The sequence below is a fragment of the Bombina bombina genome, chromosome 4 (assembly GCF_027579735.1).
Source record: "Bombina bombina isolate aBomBom1 chromosome 4, aBomBom1.pri, whole genome shotgun sequence".
Lineage (NCBI taxonomy): Eukaryota > Metazoa > Chordata > Amphibia > Anura > Bombinatoridae > Bombina > Bombina bombina.
In genome coordinates, this window is record NC_069502.1 from 717,240,340 (window position 1) to 717,259,631 (window position 19,292).

At 36.1% G+C, this 19,292-nt stretch overlaps 1 protein-coding gene across 1 annotated transcript in view; it reads left to right on the forward strand.

Moving 5' to 3' along the window:
* The window catches only part of AFDN (afadin, adherens junction formation factor), a 502,926-nt gene that overhangs the window by 427,869 nt on the left and 55,765 nt on the right, over positions 1-19,292 (forward strand). Inside the window, exons 27-29 of the mRNA XM_053710918.1 lie at positions 2,973-3,064; positions 4,050-4,238; positions 6,248-7,309. Coding sequence (XP_053566893.1) covers positions 2,973-3,064; positions 4,050-4,238; positions 6,248-7,309 — 1,343 coding nt within the window. The remainder of the gene's footprint in view (positions 1-2,972; positions 3,065-4,049; positions 4,239-6,247; positions 7,310-19,292) is intronic.

A 19,292-nucleotide genomic window follows, 5' to 3' on the forward strand; every position in this document is an offset into this window, starting at 1 on the left:
GGAAACAAGCACTTTGTGTGGTTTTGGTTTAATTGCAACGGATACAATTAAGGTAATTATACCTCACTTTCAGGACAATCTGTCCCAAGGGGATTTATTCCATCTATTGAATTTGTTACTTTTTTATTTTGGCAATGCTAGTTTTACAACCAGCAATTACCTTTTATATTGTATGTAAAATACTATAATAGCCTTTTAAAAAATATCCATTATTCCACGGCCTTAATTGCATGAAACAGGAATTGATGATAATTTAAGGGTTAACCTACTAAGTTAAAGGGACATTATACACTCATTTTTTCTTTGCATAAATGTTTTGTAGATCTATTTATATAGCCCATAAAGTTTTTTTTTTTTAAATTAATGTATAGTTTTGCTTATTTTTAAATAACATTGCTCTGATTTTCAGACTCCTAACCAAGCCCCAAAGTTTTATGTGAATACGCTCGACTACCTACTACAGCTTGCTCCTGTTTGTGTAAAGGGTCTTTTCATATGCAAAAGAAGGGGGGGGGAGTGTCTTATTTGCCACTTGCAGTGGGCTTTCCAGCTACCTTTTCAACAGAGCCAAACTGACAGCTTCTAAGTAAGTTTTTAAATGGTTTTATACTGGATTTTAAGATCAGTATCTGTGCATATTATTCTTTATAGTAGTGTCTATTACATGCAGTTATATGAAAATGAGTGTATACTGTCCCTTTAAGGTTTTGTATACTTTAAATGAACATGAAACTTATTTTCTTTTCATATTAAAAGTGGTCATTTTAAACATATATATTGGGCATCTTCCCATTTGTAATAAACCTACTATTTTGTTTTCATGTTTGTGGAGGCTTACATCATTCTTCCAGTGTAGCTGTGGGAGTTATCAGCCAGTGAGCAAACAACATTAAAATAACTTTTTTTTATGAGGAAGAAAATTAAATATTTTAAGGTGTTTTATGGCTGTGCATGATAGAAAGACTGGCTTTAAGGGCCCTTTAATGAATAACTTGTTTTTGTTTTGTTTTTAAATATATTTTTACAGCTTGTTCACATAGGTTTTAGGAACAGTGTTGTATCTAAACATTTAACTTTATCAACCCTCCAAGTAAAGATTCTAGATCTATGTATATAACAATGCTTCCTTAAAGGGCCATAATACCCAAATGTTTAAACACTTGAAAGTGATGCAGCATAGCTGTAAAAAGCTGACTAGAAAATATCACCTGAACATCTCTATGTAAAAAAGAAAGATATTTTACCTCAAAAGTTCCTCCGTAGCCACCTCCCATTGTAAAGGATTTCTAAGCAGCATTTTAGTGTGTCTGTCCTGGGACAGCTTAGGGGATGAGCCTCGTGAACTCTCCTATTATTTCACCAATCAGGTAAAGGAAGCTTACTATGAAATCTTATGAGAGTTAAGTCAAATCTCATGAGATCACAGTAAGAGTTCATGACCTCAGCACTGCTGATGCTGATTGGCTGCTGTTCATTTCTTCATTTTTTTATTTTTTTTTACCTGCAGCTGGGAGAGGGTGAAGTATAACTTTTTACACAGAACTTACTCTGCTGAGCTGAGGAGATTGTGCGGTAAAATATCTTCCTTTTTTACATAGAGATGCTCAGGTGATATTTTCCTGTCAGCTTTTTACAGTTATACTGCATCAGTTTCAAGTGATTTAGCATATGAGTATTATGTCCCTTTAACTGATTTTATGGCCCAGCATGCATTTCAGCTATAATGAGATGTACCTTTGTGTTGGCTGCCAATGTATCTTGTCTATTTCTGCATTGCCACCTTCTTCATATCTAAAAAAAAAATTCTTTTTGGAGAACACATGTTGCTATTGATTGGCAGACTGTTGGTGTTGCTTCTAGTTACCAACAAACGTCTTGAAGTAATAGAGTAACTTTTGTTAAAATTAATTTATATTGCATCTAACTGCTAACTCACTCTTGTTGAGAAAAACTGACGGTGGGCTGAGTTGTATCAAAAAGATCACTGGAATAGGACAGGGTTTTTCCTCGCTCTTCTTACCTGCCATTCTTATGCAACTGTATATAGGCACAAGAAAGAGGGGGAAAGTCTCTTACGTGTACCAGGGGTTGCTTCAGCGTTTCTCCCGGAGCTGGAATGACTGCTAAACTCAGCGTTCGCAATAAAAATAGACAATAAGAAAAAAGATCCCCAAGGAGCGTGGGTACTATCGGAGGGTGACGTCATCTGACGCGTTTCACGCCATTCTGGTGCTTTTACAAAGCCACAGAAGGGCATGAAATGCGTCAGTCACCCTCTGATAGTACCTACGCTCCCTTATTGCCATGTTTTAACCGCTTTCAATAAAGGTATGTGTTTTACTTATACTCCATAGCAGTTACTTATGTGCCTTCTACACACCTGTATTCTACCTTGCCTTGGGTTTACTGCAAAGGGAAACTTTTTTCTTTTTTTTTGTTGCTTATGCAACTATAGTTAATTCCTCACAAGAGGCATTGAAGCTATTTGATGCGGTAGTAAGTGAACCTCTGCATCCCTGGTAAATGACACCTCTTCTAGCAATGTGCGCAAAGCAGTCTAGTCATAAACGGCTGTATTGGTGAATAACACTCATCATTGTCACACACATTCAGCAATCCAGGAGTGTTTTTACACAGCTTCTTATTCACACTGAGAATTATAATGAAAAGCAGAAAATACTGAATATTTTTTTTATATTTTAAAGTTTTCCTGTAAAAATCTGTGGAGCCTCACAAACGAGTAGAAACACTGCCATTTTGTTCTCTTTCTATTCATAAGTATTTTCAGTGAATTTAATCAGACTTTTTATAAATATTTTTGAGGAAAGATATGCATACTTTTCTAGTTTTTTTTTAAATTTATTTTATTTCTTTAGTACATCACTTTATTGCTTAATCTTTATCTATATAATGTAGCTCTTTTGTGTTTTTCTTGCGATTTATCTGACATTGTTTTTGAAATAATTCATCAGATCAGCCTCAGAGTCCAAGTGGAAAAACAGCATATGCCACTACCTCAACAGTCAAGATAACATCAGTCTCTACAGGAAACCTTTGTAGTGAGGTTTGTCCACTTTAATTGTTGTTCATTGTTTCCTATATTGTTTGTCATCCATAGTTTAATGTTTGCATGTTATATATTAGACAAAAGCAGTTTGTGTTGCATGTTAGAGATATCCATACATGGCCAACTCTCCAGAATTGAACAATATGGAATAACATTTTTTGCATTGAAATAATAATTAAAAAAAATGTATTCTCACCTTTTTTGTCTAACTTTATAACACTTGTTTTTAGTGCAGATTTTTTTCATGTTTAAAACAATCTGTTTTAAAGGGTCATGATTCAGATGGAGCATGCCATTTTAAACAACTGTCCAATTTACTTCCATTATCTACTTTGCTTCATACTCTCTGTAACCTTTGTTGAAAAGCATACCTAGATAGGCTCAAGAGCAGCAATGCACTGCTGGGAGCTTGCTGCTTATTGATGACAGCACTTAAATGCCTGTTATTGGCTCGTCCGATGTGTTCAGCAAGTTCCCAGTAGTGAATTGCTGTACCTTCAACAAAGGATACCAAGAAAATGGAGCAAAGTAGATCATAGAAGTAAATTGGAAAGTGTATTAAAATTGCATGCTCTATCTGAATCATGAACTAAAGTTTTGGGTTTCATGTCCCTTTAAGAACTTGATTGAAAGCTTGTCACTTAATTGTAGCAAATTCATTTTTGTGGGATAAAAATATGCATAGTGCATATCTGCAATTAAGCACGGAATTAATTTGCATGTAGAATAAATGTTTTTATGCAGGTTACCATCCAGGCCTTCTGGGTGAAGTTTAAAACCACCATTTTATAGTTACATTTTAGGAATAGAGAGTAAATTCAATTCTAAACGTACAATTGAATGTATTATTACTCTATATAAAACATTTTATGGGGAATTTTCATTTGTAGAGGACTAGCATATTCTGCAACACTTGAAAGTTTTATGTCAATAAGCAATTTTACTTAAACTTTTGTCTGAGGCGATTTTATTTTTATTTTAGGAGCAGCCACCACCTGCCAGGCCTGAGGCCTACCCCATCCCCACCCAAACATATACCAGAGAATACTTTACCTTTCCAACGCCAAAATCTCAAGATCGCATGGCTCCTGCTCAAAGTCAGTGGCCAGATTACGAGGATAAATTACCTGTGCAGATGGGGAGCAACCACTCTAGCAATACTTCCGTTCAGGTAAGTTTTTAGCATGGCCTGCCAAAGTGTCTTGTCCTCCCAGTTTATCTATAACAGTCCCCAATGTTTTTTTGCTTTGGAACACATTTTAAAATATATGTGCCCACAGTCTGTTTATTTTTAGTCTTGTGACACCTTTTGGACACCAGCAGTGTATTGAATTTTTTCTCACCTCTTTTTCTCAAGTAGCCCTAGCAGGCTAGGTTTAAAAGAATTGGCCTGCAGGTCAGGCTATCATAACCATTAGGCTACTAAACTGCCTAAATGACCAATAAATAAAGTAGCGTTAAATAACTGAAAATTGTACAATAAAAAGATGTTGCAATAGCACTGACGTTTAATTTGAAATGAGCAGTATTATATTTTCTGCCAAATTTCAAAGTTAAAGGGACAGTCTACACCAGAATTGTTATTGTTTTAAAAGATAGATAATCCCTTTATTACCCATTCCCCAGTTTTGCATAACCAACACAGTTATATTAATATACTTTTAACATCTGTGATTATCTTGTATCTAAGCCTCTGCAAACTGCCCCTTTATTTCAGTTCTTTTGACAGACTTGCAGTTTAGCCAATCAGTGCCTGCTCCCAGATAACTTCACGTGCACGAGCACAGTGTTATCTATATGAAATACGTGAACTAACACCGTCTAGTGGTGAAAAACTGTTCAAATGCATTTTGAAAAGAGGTGGCCTTCAAGGTCAAAGAAATTAGCATATGAACCTCCTAGATTAAGCTTTCAAATAAGAATACCAAGAGAACAAAACAAAATTGGTGATAAAAGTAAATTGGAAAATTGTTTAAAATGACATGCTCTTTCTGAATCATGAAAGTTTATTTTGACCTGGACTGTCCCTTTAATTAAATTTTCAGCCATCAGCCAATCACAAAATGCTTATACATATGTACTTTGATTTATTGCACATGCTCAGTAGAAGCTGGAGCATTGGAAAGTCTGCAAATAAAAATAATGTGCACATTTTGATAAAGTATTGGAAAGTTTTTTTTTGTTTTTTGTTTTTTTAAATTGCACGCTTTATCTGAATCATTAAACTTTAGTGTCCCTAGGTATCTTCCATCTTAAAAACGCCACTTAAGTCAAAATTTAAGATAGAGCACTGGTTTTCAAACCTGCCTCAGGCCTCCCCAACAGACTAGGTTTTCAGGATTACGTTGGATGAGAGCAGGTAAAATAACAATATTTACTAATCAGCTGATTGTTTCACCTGTGCTCTAGTTCAGATATCCTCAAAATGTGACCTGTTAGGGGGGTATGAGGACAGGTTTGTAAACCAGTGAGAGAGAGCATGCTGTTTTAAGAGACTTTCCATTTTACTCCATTATCAAATTGTCTTTTTATATTCACACTTTCCAAGGCACCAGCTACTGCTGAGCATGTGCAAGAATTCAGTGTATACATATATGAGTCTGTGATTAACTGGTGGCTATCACATGATCGGGGGCAGCAAATTATAAGAAATTTTGAGTTGCTGTTACACTTTCTTTTCATTATACACTTGTTGATTATGCAATTTCACTGTATTTAGTGGTCCTTTAAAGGGATATGAAACCCCCCCAAAAAATATTTTGTGATTCAGACAGAGCATACCATTTAAAAAAGTTTCCAATTTACTTCTATTATCAATTTTGCTTAATTTCCATGATATTCTTTGTTGAAGAGATACCTAGGTAGGCATCTGGAACACTACATGGCAGAAAATAGTGCAAATGAGTAACATTCTTGCAAAACTGCTGCCATATAGTGCTGCAGAAATGCGCTGACTCCTAAGCATATGAAACCCTCCCCTTTAAGGCCATTATGTTTTCTTTTCCTGTCAGCAACATGCTTGTTTGAACACAACCCAACTTTATTCAATTTGTTTGTGCTCCCACAATCATCTTTGGGTTACCTAGCTGCAGTATCTGCAACCCGTCATATATTGTTTATGGTAAAAATTCCATTTATTATTGTATTTTAAGTATTTGTTGTTTTGTTTAATTTTTTCAGCGAATTGCTCATTCCCAAGAGGAGTTGCAAGATGATCAGATGTTTCAGCCAGAAAGAAGTCGCCTTGAGCCTATGATTCGCAAAGATGTCGAATACATGGACAGAAAACTGGATGGTAAAGATTCTTGGATGAACCAAAGCTCCCCTGGGGAATCCAGCACATCTAGCCAAGAACAACTAAACAATTCTTCCAAGGGCTTTTCTTCTGGTTCTTTAAACAAAACAGGACCTGGACGATGGAAAACACCAATTGCTTCTCAGCCAGCACCAGTTGCTGTATCCCAGCCTATTAGAACAGACCTACCCCCTCCACCCCCTCCTCCTCCTGTGCACTATGGATCAGAATTTGAAGGAGTTCCTGTTGACTTACCTCTGCCTCCCCCTCCACAAAGTCAGATAGCACCATTAGTCAATTCACAGGCAGCTGCAATCGAACGGAAGAAGAGGGAAGAACATCAGAGGTGGTATGAAAAGGAGAAAGCCCGTCTGGAAGAAGAGAGAGAGAGGAAGAGGCGGGAACAGGATAGAAAACTTGTGCAGATGAGACCTCATCCTCCTGGTCCTCAACAACCTATGGCACCAGTTGTTGCTCCCCCTCAGCCAGTGGTTCCACCACCAGCAATCCAACAAGCAAGACCAGAGAAGCCTGTAACTCTTCCTCGACCTCCAGAAACCGTTATTCGTGAGCTACAACCTCAGCAGCAGCCACGCACCATAGAGAGACGAGACCTGCAGTACATTACGATTAGCAAAGAAGAGCTTTCCTCGAGTGACAGTCTTTCCCCAGATCCCTGGAAGAGGGATGCCAAGGAGAAGCTAGAGAAGCAACAGCAGATGCATATAGTGGATATGTTGAGCAAGGAGATAAATGACCTGCAGAACAAGCCAGATAGAACAGCAGAAGACAATGACAGGCTCCGAAAGCTGATGCTTGAGTGGCAATTCCAAAAGAGACTGCAAGAATCTAAACAGAAGGATGAGGATGATGATGATGACGAAGAAGATGATGATGTAGACACCATGCTTATCATGCAGCGTCTGGAAGCAGATAGAAAAGCAAGGGTAATTTTGATAGATTGTAGATATCTTTCTACATATATTTAGTAGTATTTACTTAAAGCATGCACTTCTTATATACAGAAATATCACCCCAAATTATATATTAGCTAGTACGTGTTTATAATTATTTTTCGTAAACTAATACAATTTTTTGTTACTCTTTACAGCCTTAATGACTTATACGTCTTGTTAAAACTGTTTAATTTCAGAGTTATTCTTTAGATGATACTTCAGTAAATTTGAGTTGTTTTTACTTGACATCATTGTTTATAGCTAAGAAATGTACTGATAAATGACTGTGCACAATGTCACTATCATAGGCCATAAGCAAATATGTTGAATTCAGTCAAGAAACCAGTACCAAAATATATTCCAACAATACTAAGCAAACACACTTAATTTGTTGATCTTCAGTTTATGTGCATCCATAAATGCTAAATTTCAACAAGAGACTGGCTTTTACCTCAAATTTAACAATTTGTTTTGTTGCAGAAACTAATATTCAGTCACCTCCTAGCCATGAGTTTATTTCTGCAGAATGTTTTCATCTGCCAAAACTGTTTAAAACATAGTTAAAAAGGGACATTGTATTTGAAAAGAAAACCTCCCTATAGTGACAGAGTAGCTTCTATTTTGCAAACACCGCCACAAATGCAATGTTAGTGGTAAGATGCAAACAAATATAAAAAAAATAAACACAGATATGACTCTACATTGTATTACGATCCAATATGTCTCCTAGAAAAAGGGGAGTACGTTTTTATTTTTAAAGCATACTCCTGATATGTGTAAGGTGCATTTGTCAAGTAAATAAACTGCTATACCACTACATAACGGTTTATTTTATTACTATAAAGTCCTTTTTTACCACACAAAAAAAGATAGACCTAATAATACCTGCAGTAAGCACATATTGCTTTCAGCTGCTAATGCTCTTGCAGGTATATATTACACATTTGTACATATTCTTATTCTACAGTCCTATGGGGACATAATGCCTCCCTATTCCAGCACCAACATCTCAGAGACAAATTAGTTGATATTGATTTTAGTTGTTTCATTTTCCCATCATTAATGATGCTACTAGTGCAGTTGTAATCATTTGCTGCTCAGTTTGTGGCTGTTCTACAACATATTAAATGAACCTCTTATATATTGGCCTGTGTATATGATTTGTTAGAACAATTGTATTTACTCTGTGGAATTGGACATTAAATTTGCAAATTTAGTCTTGCATTAACCTTAAATTGACATTGAACACCTTTTGTTTTTGTGTAAAACTTATGCTTTCTTTCATATAATTAACAAGAGTCCATGAGCTAGTGACGTATGGGATATACATTCCTACCAGGAGGGGCAAAGTTTCCCAAACCTTAAAATGCCTATAAATACACCCCTCACCACACCCACAAATCAGTTTTACAAACTTTGCCTCCAAGGGAGGTGGTGAAGTAAGTTTGTGCTAGATTCTACGTTGATATGCGCTCCGCAGCAAGTTGGAGCCCGGTTTTCCTCTCAGCGTGCAGTGAATGTCAGAGGGATGTGAAGAGAGTATTGCCTATTGAATGCAGTGATCTCCTTCTACGGGGTCTATTTCATAAGGTTCTCTGTTATCGGTCGTAGAGATTCATCTCTTACCTCCCTTTTCAGATCGACGATATACTCTTATATTTACCATTACCTCTACTGATTCTCGTTTCAGTACTGGTTTGGCTTTCTACAAACATGTAGATGAGTGTCCTGGGGTAAGTAAGTCTTATTTTCTGTGACACTCTAAGCTATGGTTGGGCACTTTATTTATAAAGTTCTAAATATATGTATTCAAACATTTATTTGCCTTGACTCAGAATGTTCAACTTTCCTTATTTTCAGACAGTCAGTTTCATATTTGGGATTATGCATTGAATTATCATATTTTTCTTACCTCAAAAATTTGACTTTTTTCCCTGTGGGCTGTTAGGCTCGCGGGGGCTGAAAATGCTTCATTTTATTGCGTCATTCTTGGCGCGGACTTTTTTGGCGCAAAAATTCTTTTCCGTTTCCGGCGTCATACGTGTCGCCGGAAGTTGCGTCATTTTTTGACGTTATTTTGCGCCAAAAATGTCGGCGTTCCGGATGTGGCGTCATTTTTGGCGCCAAAAGCATTTAGGCGCCAAATAATGTGGGCGTCTTATTTGGCGCTAAAAAATATGGGCGTCGCTTTTGTCTCCACATTATTTCAGTCTCATTTTTCATTTGCTTCTGGTTGCTAGAAGCTTGATATTTGGCATTCTTTCCCATTCCTGAAACTGTCTTATAAGGAATTTGATCTATTTTGCTTTATATGTTGTTTTTTCTCTTACATATTGCAAGATGTCTCACGTTGCATCTGAGCCAGAAGATACTACAGGAAAATCACTGCCTGCTGGATCTACCAAAGCTAAGTGTATCTGCTGTAAACTTTTGGTAGCTATTCCTCCAGCTGTTGTTTGTAATAATTGTCATGACAAACTTGTTAAAGCAGATAATATTTCCTTTAGTAATGTACCATTGCCTGTTGCAGTTCCCTCAACATCTAAGGTGCAGAATGTTCCTGATAACATAAGAGATTTTGTTTCTGAATCCATAAAGAAGGCTTTGTCTGTTATTTCTCCTTCTAGTAAACGTAAAAAGTCTTTTAAATCTTCTCTCTACAGATGAATTTTTAAATGAACACCATCATTCTGATTCTTTGGACTCTTCTGGTTCAGAGGATTCTATCTCAGAGATTGATGCTGATAAATCTTCATATTTATTTAAGATGGAATTTATTCGCTCTTTACTTAAAGAAGTACTAATTGCTTTAGAAATAGAGGATTCTAGTCCTCTTGATACTAATTCTATACGTTTGGATAAGGTTTTTAAAGCTCCTGCGGTTATTCCAGAAGTTTTTCCTGTTCCTAATGCTATTTCTGCAGTAATTTCCAAAGAATGGGATAAATTGGGTAATTCATTTACTCCTTCTAAACGTTTTAAGCAATTATATCCTGTTCCGCCTGACAGGTTAGAATTTTGGGACAAAATCCCTAAAGTTGATGGGGCTATTTCTACCCTTGCTAAACGTACTACCATTCCTACGTCAGATGGTACCTCGTTTAAGGATCCTTTAGATAGAAAAATTGAATCTTTTCTAAGAAAAGCTTATCTGTGTTCAGGTAATCTTCTTAGACCTGCTATATCATTGGCTGATGTTGCTGCAGCTTCAACTTTTTGGTTGGAAACTCTAGCGCAACAAGTAACAAATCGTGATTCTCATGATATTATTATTCTTCTCCAGCATGCTAATAATTTTATCTGTGATGCCATTTTTGATATTATTAGAGTTGATGTTAGGTTTATGTCTCTGGCTATCTTAGCCAGAAGAGCTTTATGGCTTAAGACTTGGAATGCTGATATGGCTTCTAAATCAACTCTACTTTCCATTTCTTTCCAGGGAAACAAATTATTTGGTTCTCAGTTGGATTCTATTATTTCAACTGTTACTGGTGGGAAAGGAACTTTTTTACCACAGGATAAAAAATCTAAAGGTAAAAACAGGGCTAACAATCGTTTTCGTTCCTTTCGTTTCAACAAAGAACAAAAGCCTGATCCTTCGTCCTCAGGAGCAGTTTCAGTTTGGAAACCATCTCCAGCCTGGAATAAATCCAAGCCTGCTAGAAAGGCAAAGCCTGCTTCTAAGTTCACATGAAGGTACGGCCCTCATTCCAGTTCAGCTGGTAGGGGGCAGGTTACGTTTTTTTTCAAAGAAATTTGGATCAATTCTGTTCACAATCTTTGGATTCAGAACATTGTTTCAGAAGGGTACAGAATTGGTTTCAAGATGAGACCTCCTGCAAAGAGATTTTTTCTTTCCCGTGTCCCAGTAAATCCAGTGAAAGCTCAAGCATTTCTGAATTGTGTTTCAGATCTAGAGTTGGCTGGAGTAATTATGCCAGTTCCAGTTCCGGAACAGGGGATGGGGTTTTATTCAAATCTCTTCATTGTACCAAAGAAGGAGAATTCCTTCAGACCAGTTCTGGATCTAAAATTATTGAATCGTTATGTAAGGATACCAACGTTCAAGATGGTAACTGTAAGGACTATATTGCCTTTTGTTCAGCAAGGGAATTATATGTCCACAATAGATTTACAGGATGCATATCTGCATATTCCGATTCATCCAGATCATTTTCAGTTCCTGAGATTCTCTTTTCTAGACAAGCATTACCAATTTGTGGCTCTACCGTTTGGCCTTGCTACAGCTCCAAGAATTTTCACAAAGATTCTCGGTGCCCTTCTGTCTGTAATCAGAGAACAGGGTATTGTGGTATTTCCTTATTTGGACGATATCTTGGTACTTGCTCAGTCTTTACATTTAGCAGAGTCTCATACGAATCGACTTGTGTTGTTTCTTCAAGATCATGGTTGGAGGATCAATTTACCAAAAAGTTCTTTGATTCCTCAAACAAGGGTAACCTTTCTGGGTTTCCAGATAGATTCAGTGTCCATGACTCTGTCTTTAACAGACAAGAGACGTCTAAAATTGATTACAGCTTGTCGAAACCTTCAGTCTCAATCATTCCCTTCGGTAGCCTTATGCATGGAAATTCTAGGTCTTATGACTGCTGCATCGGACGCGATCCCCTTTGCTCGTTTTCACATGCGACCTCTTCAGCTCTGTATGCTGAACCAATGGTGCAGGGATTACACGAAGATATATCAATTAATATCTTTAAAACCGATTGTTCGACACTCTCTAACGTGGTGGACAGATCACCATCGTTTAATTCAGGGGGCTTCTTTTGTTCTTCCGACCTGGACTGTAATTTCAACAGATGCAAGTCTCACAGGTTGGGAAGCTGTGTGGGGATCTCTGACGGCACAGGGAGTTTGGGAATCTCAGGAGGTGAGATTACCGATCAATATTTTGGAACTCCGTGCAATTTTCAGAGCTCTTCAGTTTTGGCCTCTTCTGAAGAGAGAATCGTTCATTTGTTTTCAGACAGACAATGTCACAACTGTGGCATACATCAATCATCAAGGAGGGACTCACAGTCCTCTGGCTATGAAAGAAGTATCTCGAATTTTGGTTTGGGCGGAATCCAGCTCCTGTCTAATCTCTGCGGTTCATATCCCAGGTGTAGACAATTGGGAAGCGGATTATCTCAGTCGCCAAACGTTGCATCCGGGCGAATGGTCTCTTCACCCAGAGGTATTTCTTCAGATTGTTCAAATGTGGGGGCTTCCAGAGATAGATCTGATGGCCTCTCATCTAAACAAGAAACTTCCCAGGTATCTGTCCAGATCCCGGGATCCTCAGGCGGAGGCAGTGGATGCATTATCACTTCCTTGGAAGTATCATCCTGCCTATATCTTTCCGCCTCTAGTTCTTCTTCCAAGAGTAATCTCCAAGATTCTGAGGGAATGCTCGTTTGTTCTGCTAATAGCTCCGGCATGGCCTCACAGGTTTTGGTATGCGGATCTTGTCCGGATGGCATCTTGCCAACCATGGACTCTTCCGTTAAGACCAGACCTTCTGTCGCAAGGTCCTTTTTTCCATCCGGATCTGAAATCCTTAAATTTAAAGGTATGGAGATTGAACGCTTGATTCTTAGTCAGAGAGGTTTCTCTGACTCTGTGATTGATACTATGTTACAGGCTCGTAAATCTGTATCTAGAGAGATATATTATAGAGTCTGGAAGACTTATATTTCTTGGTGTCTTACTCATCATTTTTCTTGGTATTCTTTTAGAATTCCGAGAATATTACAATTTCTTCAGGATGGTTTAGATAAGGGTTTGTCCGCAAGTTCCTTGAAAGGACAAATCTCTGCTCTTTCTGTTCTTTTTCACAGAAAGATTGCTATTCTTCCTGATATTCATTGTTTTGTACAAGCTTTGGTTCGTATAAAACCTGTCATTAAGTCAATTTCTCCTCCATGGAGTTTGAATTTGGTTCTGGGAGCTCTTCAAGCTCCTCCGTTTGAACCTATGCATTCATTGGACATTAAATTGCTTTCTTGGAAAGTTTTGTTCCTTTTGGCCATCTCTTCTGCCAGAAGAGTTTCTGAATTATCTGCTCTTTCTTGTGAGTCTCCTTTTCTGATTTTTCATCAGGATAAGGCGGGTGTTGCGAACTTCTTTTGAATTTTTACCTAAGGTTGTGAATTCCAACAACATTAGTAGAGAAATCGTGGTTCCTTCATTATGTCCTAATCCTAAGAATTCTAAGGAAAAATCGTTACATTCTTTGGATGTTGTTAGAGCTTTGAAATATTATGTTGAAGCTACTAAATCTTTCCGAAAGACTTCTAGTCTATTTGTCATCTTTTCTGGTTCTAGAAAAGGCCAGAAAGCTTCTGCCATTTCTTTGGCATCCTGGTTGAAATCTTTAATTCATCTTGCCTATGTTAAATTGGGTAAGACTCCGCCTCAGAGGATTACAGCTCATTCTACTAGGTCAGTTTCTACTTCCTGGGCGTTTAGGAATGAAGCTTCAGTTGATCAGATTTGCAAAGCAGCGACTTGGTCCTCTTTGCATACTTTTACTAAATTCTACCATTTTGATGTATTCTCTTCTTCTGAAGCAGTTTTTGGTAAAAAGGTACTTCAGGCAGTGGTTTCGGTTTGAATCTTCTGCTTATGTTTTTCTTTAAACTTTATTTTGGGTGTGGATTATTTTCAGCAGGAATTGGCTGTCTTTATTTTATCCCTCCCTCTCTAGTGACTCTTGTGTGGAAAGATCCACATCTTGGGTATTCATTATCCCATACGTCACTAGCTCATGGACTCTTGTTAATTACATGAAAGAAAACATAATTTATGTAAGAACTTACCTGATAAATTCATTTCTTTCATATTAACAAGAGTCCATGAGGCCCACCCTTTTTTGTGGTGGTTATGATTTTTTTGTATAAAGCACAATTATTCCAATTCCTTATTTTATATGCTTCGCACTTTTTTTCTTATCACCCCACTTCTTGGCTATTCGTTAAACTGATTTGTGGGTGTGGTGAGGGGTGTATTTATAGGCATTTTAAGGTTTGGGAAACTTTGCCCCTCCTGGTAGGAATGTATATCCCATACGTCACTAGCTCATGGACTCTTGTTAATATGAAAGAAATGAATTTATCAGGTAAGTTCTTACATAAATTATGTTTTTCCTGCACTCCCTAAGGAGGCCAAAAAGTGTATTCTGTAACCTATGTTTTCTTCAAAATGCTACAAGTCCTGTAGCTGGTTTAGGCCATTTGCAGCATATTATTGAAAATCTAGGCTACAGAATACACTGTTTGGCCTCTTTAGGTGATGGACAAGCACAACAAGGTGTTCAATGTCAATGTAAGGTTAATGCTAGACTAAATTTGCTAATTAAAGGGACAGTCTACAGTAGAATTGTTATTGTTTTAAAAGATAGATAATCCTTTTATTACCCATTCCCCAGTTTTGCATAACCAACACAGTTATATTAATACACTTATTACCTCTGTGATTACCTTGTTTCTAAGCATCTTTTGACAGCCCCATGACCACATGACTTTTTATTTATTATCTATTGACTTGCATTTAGTACTGTGTTGTACTGACTTGTGAAAAGCAAATAAAAAAAAAAGCATGGCTGTCTGTAGTGGCTTAGAAACATGCAGAAATTTAGAGTATATTAATATATCTATGTTGGTTGTGCAAAGCTGGGGAATGGGTAGTGAAGGCGTTATCTATCTTTTTAAACAATACAAATTTTAGTGTAGAATGTCCCTTTAATTAAAGGGACACTAAACCCAAATTTTTTATTTTGTGATTCAGACAGAGCATGCAATTTTAAGCAATTTACTCCTATTATCAAAGTTTCTTTATTCTCTTGGTATCTTTATTTTAAATGCAAGAATGTAAGTTTAGATGCCAGCCCATTTTTGGTGAATAACCTGGGTTATTCTTGCTGATTGGTGGATAAATTCATCCACCAATAAAAAAGTGCTGTCCAGAGCTGAACCAAAAAAGAAGGTTAGATGCCTTCTTTTTCAAATAAAGATAGCAAGTGAACAAAGAAAAATTGATAATAGGAGTAAATTAGAAAGTTACTTAAAATGTCTTGCTCTATCTGAATCATGAAAGAAAAAAATTTGGGTTCAGTGTCCCTTTAGTGGTGCAAATCAAGTTTCTCCTTCTCGTAAGCACTTTTTATTATTTTAAACATTTGCAGCCTGCATTTGTTTTATACTTATTTTATTTGCATTATAACCAACAATATATATTCTGATTTTGCTTAAAGGGATGTGAAACCCAATATTTTTCTTTCATGATTAAGATAAAGCATCCAATTTTAAATATCTTTCTAATCTATTTCTATTATTTCATTTGTTTCATTCTCTTTGTATCCTTTGTTGAAAAGTATACTTTAGGCTCAGAAAGCTGCTGATTGGTGGCTGCACATATGTCTCTTGACATTGACTTTCAGCTAGCTCCCAGTAGTGCATTACTGCTCTACCGCTCATTTCTTATAAAGACATTTTCTGAGTACAATAATAAGAAGAAGAAATTAATTTGAGAGAGAATAATTTAAAAAATATATATTTTTATTATGCAGTAAACTAGTTAACAGAACAAATAAAACCATTGAAATTCATTAGTATCCCAAATAAACAGTTATTTTATTCTTATAAGCAAAGCTTAAAGGAACAGTCCAGTCAAAATTAAACTTTTATGATTCAGATAGAGCATGCAATTTTAAGCAACTTTCTAATTTACTTCTATTAATTTTTCTTCCTTCTCTTGCTATCTTTATTTGAAAGTAATCTTGGGAGCCGGCCCATTTTTGGTTCAGACCCTGGGTAGCGCTTGCTGATTGGTGGCTACATTTATACACCAATCGGAAAGTGCTACCCAGGTTCTGAACCAAAAATGGACCGGCTTTTATGCTTACATTCCTGCTTTTTCAAATAAAGATACCAAGAGAACGACGAAAAATTGGTAATAGGAGTAAATTAGAAAGTTGCTTTAATTGCATGCTCTCTGAATTATGAAAGTTTAATTTTGACTAGACTATCCCTTTAATTAGATTTAACATACCATTCGAATTACCTTGCAACCATATCACAATCTCAAAGTTGTTCAGCCTTTCTGGCTACAAAGAGATATTTATAGGGTTGTAGTCTAATCTGATGACATCACCTAGTATAAATAATTTTTTTTTGTCTTTGAATACTTCTCTATACAGTTCTATGATGTATTTAATTTAATATATACTTACTTAAAACTATTGTAAAGTTATATAAATCATTTATTTCAGGATTATAGAGAAATACATATATAAAAAAGATTTGTAATTATTATCAGAGTAGTTGCAAAGAAAAATAAATTATGCATTAAAGGGATAACCCATTTTTTTTTTCTTTCATGATTCAGACAGAACATGCAATTTTAAACAACTTTCTAATTTACTTCTATTATCTAATTTGCTTCATTCGCGTTATATCCTTTGCTGAAAAGCATATCTAGATCTGCTCAGTAGCTGCTGATTGGTTGATGCACATAGATGTCTTGTGTGATTGGCTGACCCATATGCATTGCTATTTCTTCAACAAAGGATATCTAAAGAATGAAGCAAATTAGAAAATAGAAGTAAATTGGATTATTGTTTAAAATTGTATTTTTACCAGAATTATGAAAGACAATTTTTGGGTTTAGTGTCCCTTTAATTCATTCAATCATGTTCAATTTCATTCCTCTGACATTTAAGCTTATACCAGAAACCCATTACACCTTCAACAAAGGATACCAAAAGAATGAAGCAGATTAGATAATAGAAGTAAATTGGAACGTTGTTTAAAATTGTATGATCTATATGAATCATGAAAGAAACATTTTGGATTTATTTCCTTTTAATAAGGTATTATGTATTGCTGATGTAGGTGGCAAGCCATACAACTTCTGTTAAAGGGACATTAAACCCACAAATTTTCTTTCATGATTCAGATAGAGACTACAATTTTAAACAACATTCCAGTTTACTTCTATTATCTAATTTGCTTTATTCTTTAGATATCCTTTGTTGAAGAAATAACAATACACATGGGTGAGCCAATCACAGGAGGCATCTATGTGCAGCCACCAATTAGCAGCTACTGAGCCTATCTATATATGCTTTTCAGCAAATGATATAAAGAGAATAATGAAAATTAGATAATAGAAATAAGTTAGAAAGTTGTTTAAAATTGCATGTTCTTTCTAAATCATGAAAGAAAAAAAATAGGTTTTGTGTCCCTTTAAATCTAAGATTACATTTGTTATTATTTTTGTAGAGATGCTGGTTTTTAATTTGAGTTTGTACACACAATATTTTCACACAATGATTAATGTTTCTTACTAGCATTAAAATACAGAAGTTTAATCAATAAAGAATAGAACGTTCAGGTGAGATGAAAAGTACAGATATCTCCCCAAATTACTGATAGCAGACAAAGGGAATCAATTTTAGTTTAAGCATATAGATAAAGAAAACTATAGCTGCAGGAGAGCACTGTATTGGAGAACACCAAACAGTTCGTTTTAGAACTTAGATATATTTCCATATAGGTATTAAAAGTAGCAAGTCACTTTATAAGTATATTAAATACATAAATCTGGTTGGCTATGCACAAGAAACGTATGTCACCAGATGTTCTAGAAATACTGCTGCCGACAGGGTCAACTTGATGCCAATATGTTCTGTATTCCCTCATAAAATTGTGTAGAATAATTTAAACCTTCAGTGTGTTGGCAAAATGTGAGTGTCTTTTTTTTTAAATCTTTTTAATAAAGGTCCAAATATTTGTAGTAAGTAGTGCATATAGAATTTCTGCATTCTCATTTTCTATCCTGAACATTTCAAATTTACTTTGCATTTTTCTGTTCTTTTTGCTATGCATCTGTGAATACAAAGTAAACTAGTATTAGGGCATATTGTGATATATCTCTGTTGCACTAATAATTTGATTTTGTTAAGACGTGTACTGCCCCTTATTATAAAGTAAGATAAACTGGCTTCCCATTAAAATAACTAAGTGCAATGGGTGATTGTCATTTTATTCCGTAAATACTAATTTATTTGCACCTGCATTACTGATGTAACATGGCTACGCCCTGCTTACTATGCTTTTTTTTTAATAAACTGAAAGTGGAATTGTTTTATGAAACAACAAATTGAATGCATTTATTTTCACCTTGCATCTTTTTTCCCCCCCTCTCCTCTTCGCTCTCTGCAGCAGACTGCTATGCCAGCAATTTCTGTTCTAGATTTGGTATGTTCTGTATTTCATTCTCTCTTTAACAAGCTTTCACCTCTGCTTTCTCCTTGTATCTTCTCTGTAACTTCCTGTTTTTCTCTGTAGTGGTAGATGTGCTGTCTTTTTGTCTTTAGTGTCCTGTTCTGAGGAGAGTCCCTCCTGTTTTCTTGAAGCATGCTTTGCTTGGAAGTAGTGTCTCCAGTATTTGAATGCCATTATCTTTCCTTTGATTATTTCTTTCTCTTTCTTCTTCTTATGCACATAAAATGCTCTGTGATGTTGGAGTAAGAATCTTTTTGCTATTGGGATTGATAGTAAAAAGTCAAGTGCTCCACTCTTTAACTTTTCTAGTTGGTTTCTCATACTGTAAATACCTTTCTTTCAATAACATTGTATGAATGAGGTTTATTTCCTCCTGATCTTCCTGCTACTTCAGTCCTATCACATCATACATTTGATGGCATTAATGTCATGATCTGGCGCAAAAATGTATGATTCTTACGTCAAACATGAGATCTAAAGACAATCACAATGGTCCTTCACTCTAATTGTTTCTCCTTTAGATGCCATCTTGCACCTCACAGCAATTATTCTGCCCATCTGGTACATTTTCTCCCTCTCATTTTATGTCTCCATGCCTCACTGTAATCGTGCTTAAGAGCCCTCCTTGGGCCTTCCCTTCATATCATTACCTCGTCTTCTTTTCTACAGGGTGATGAGACCTGAAC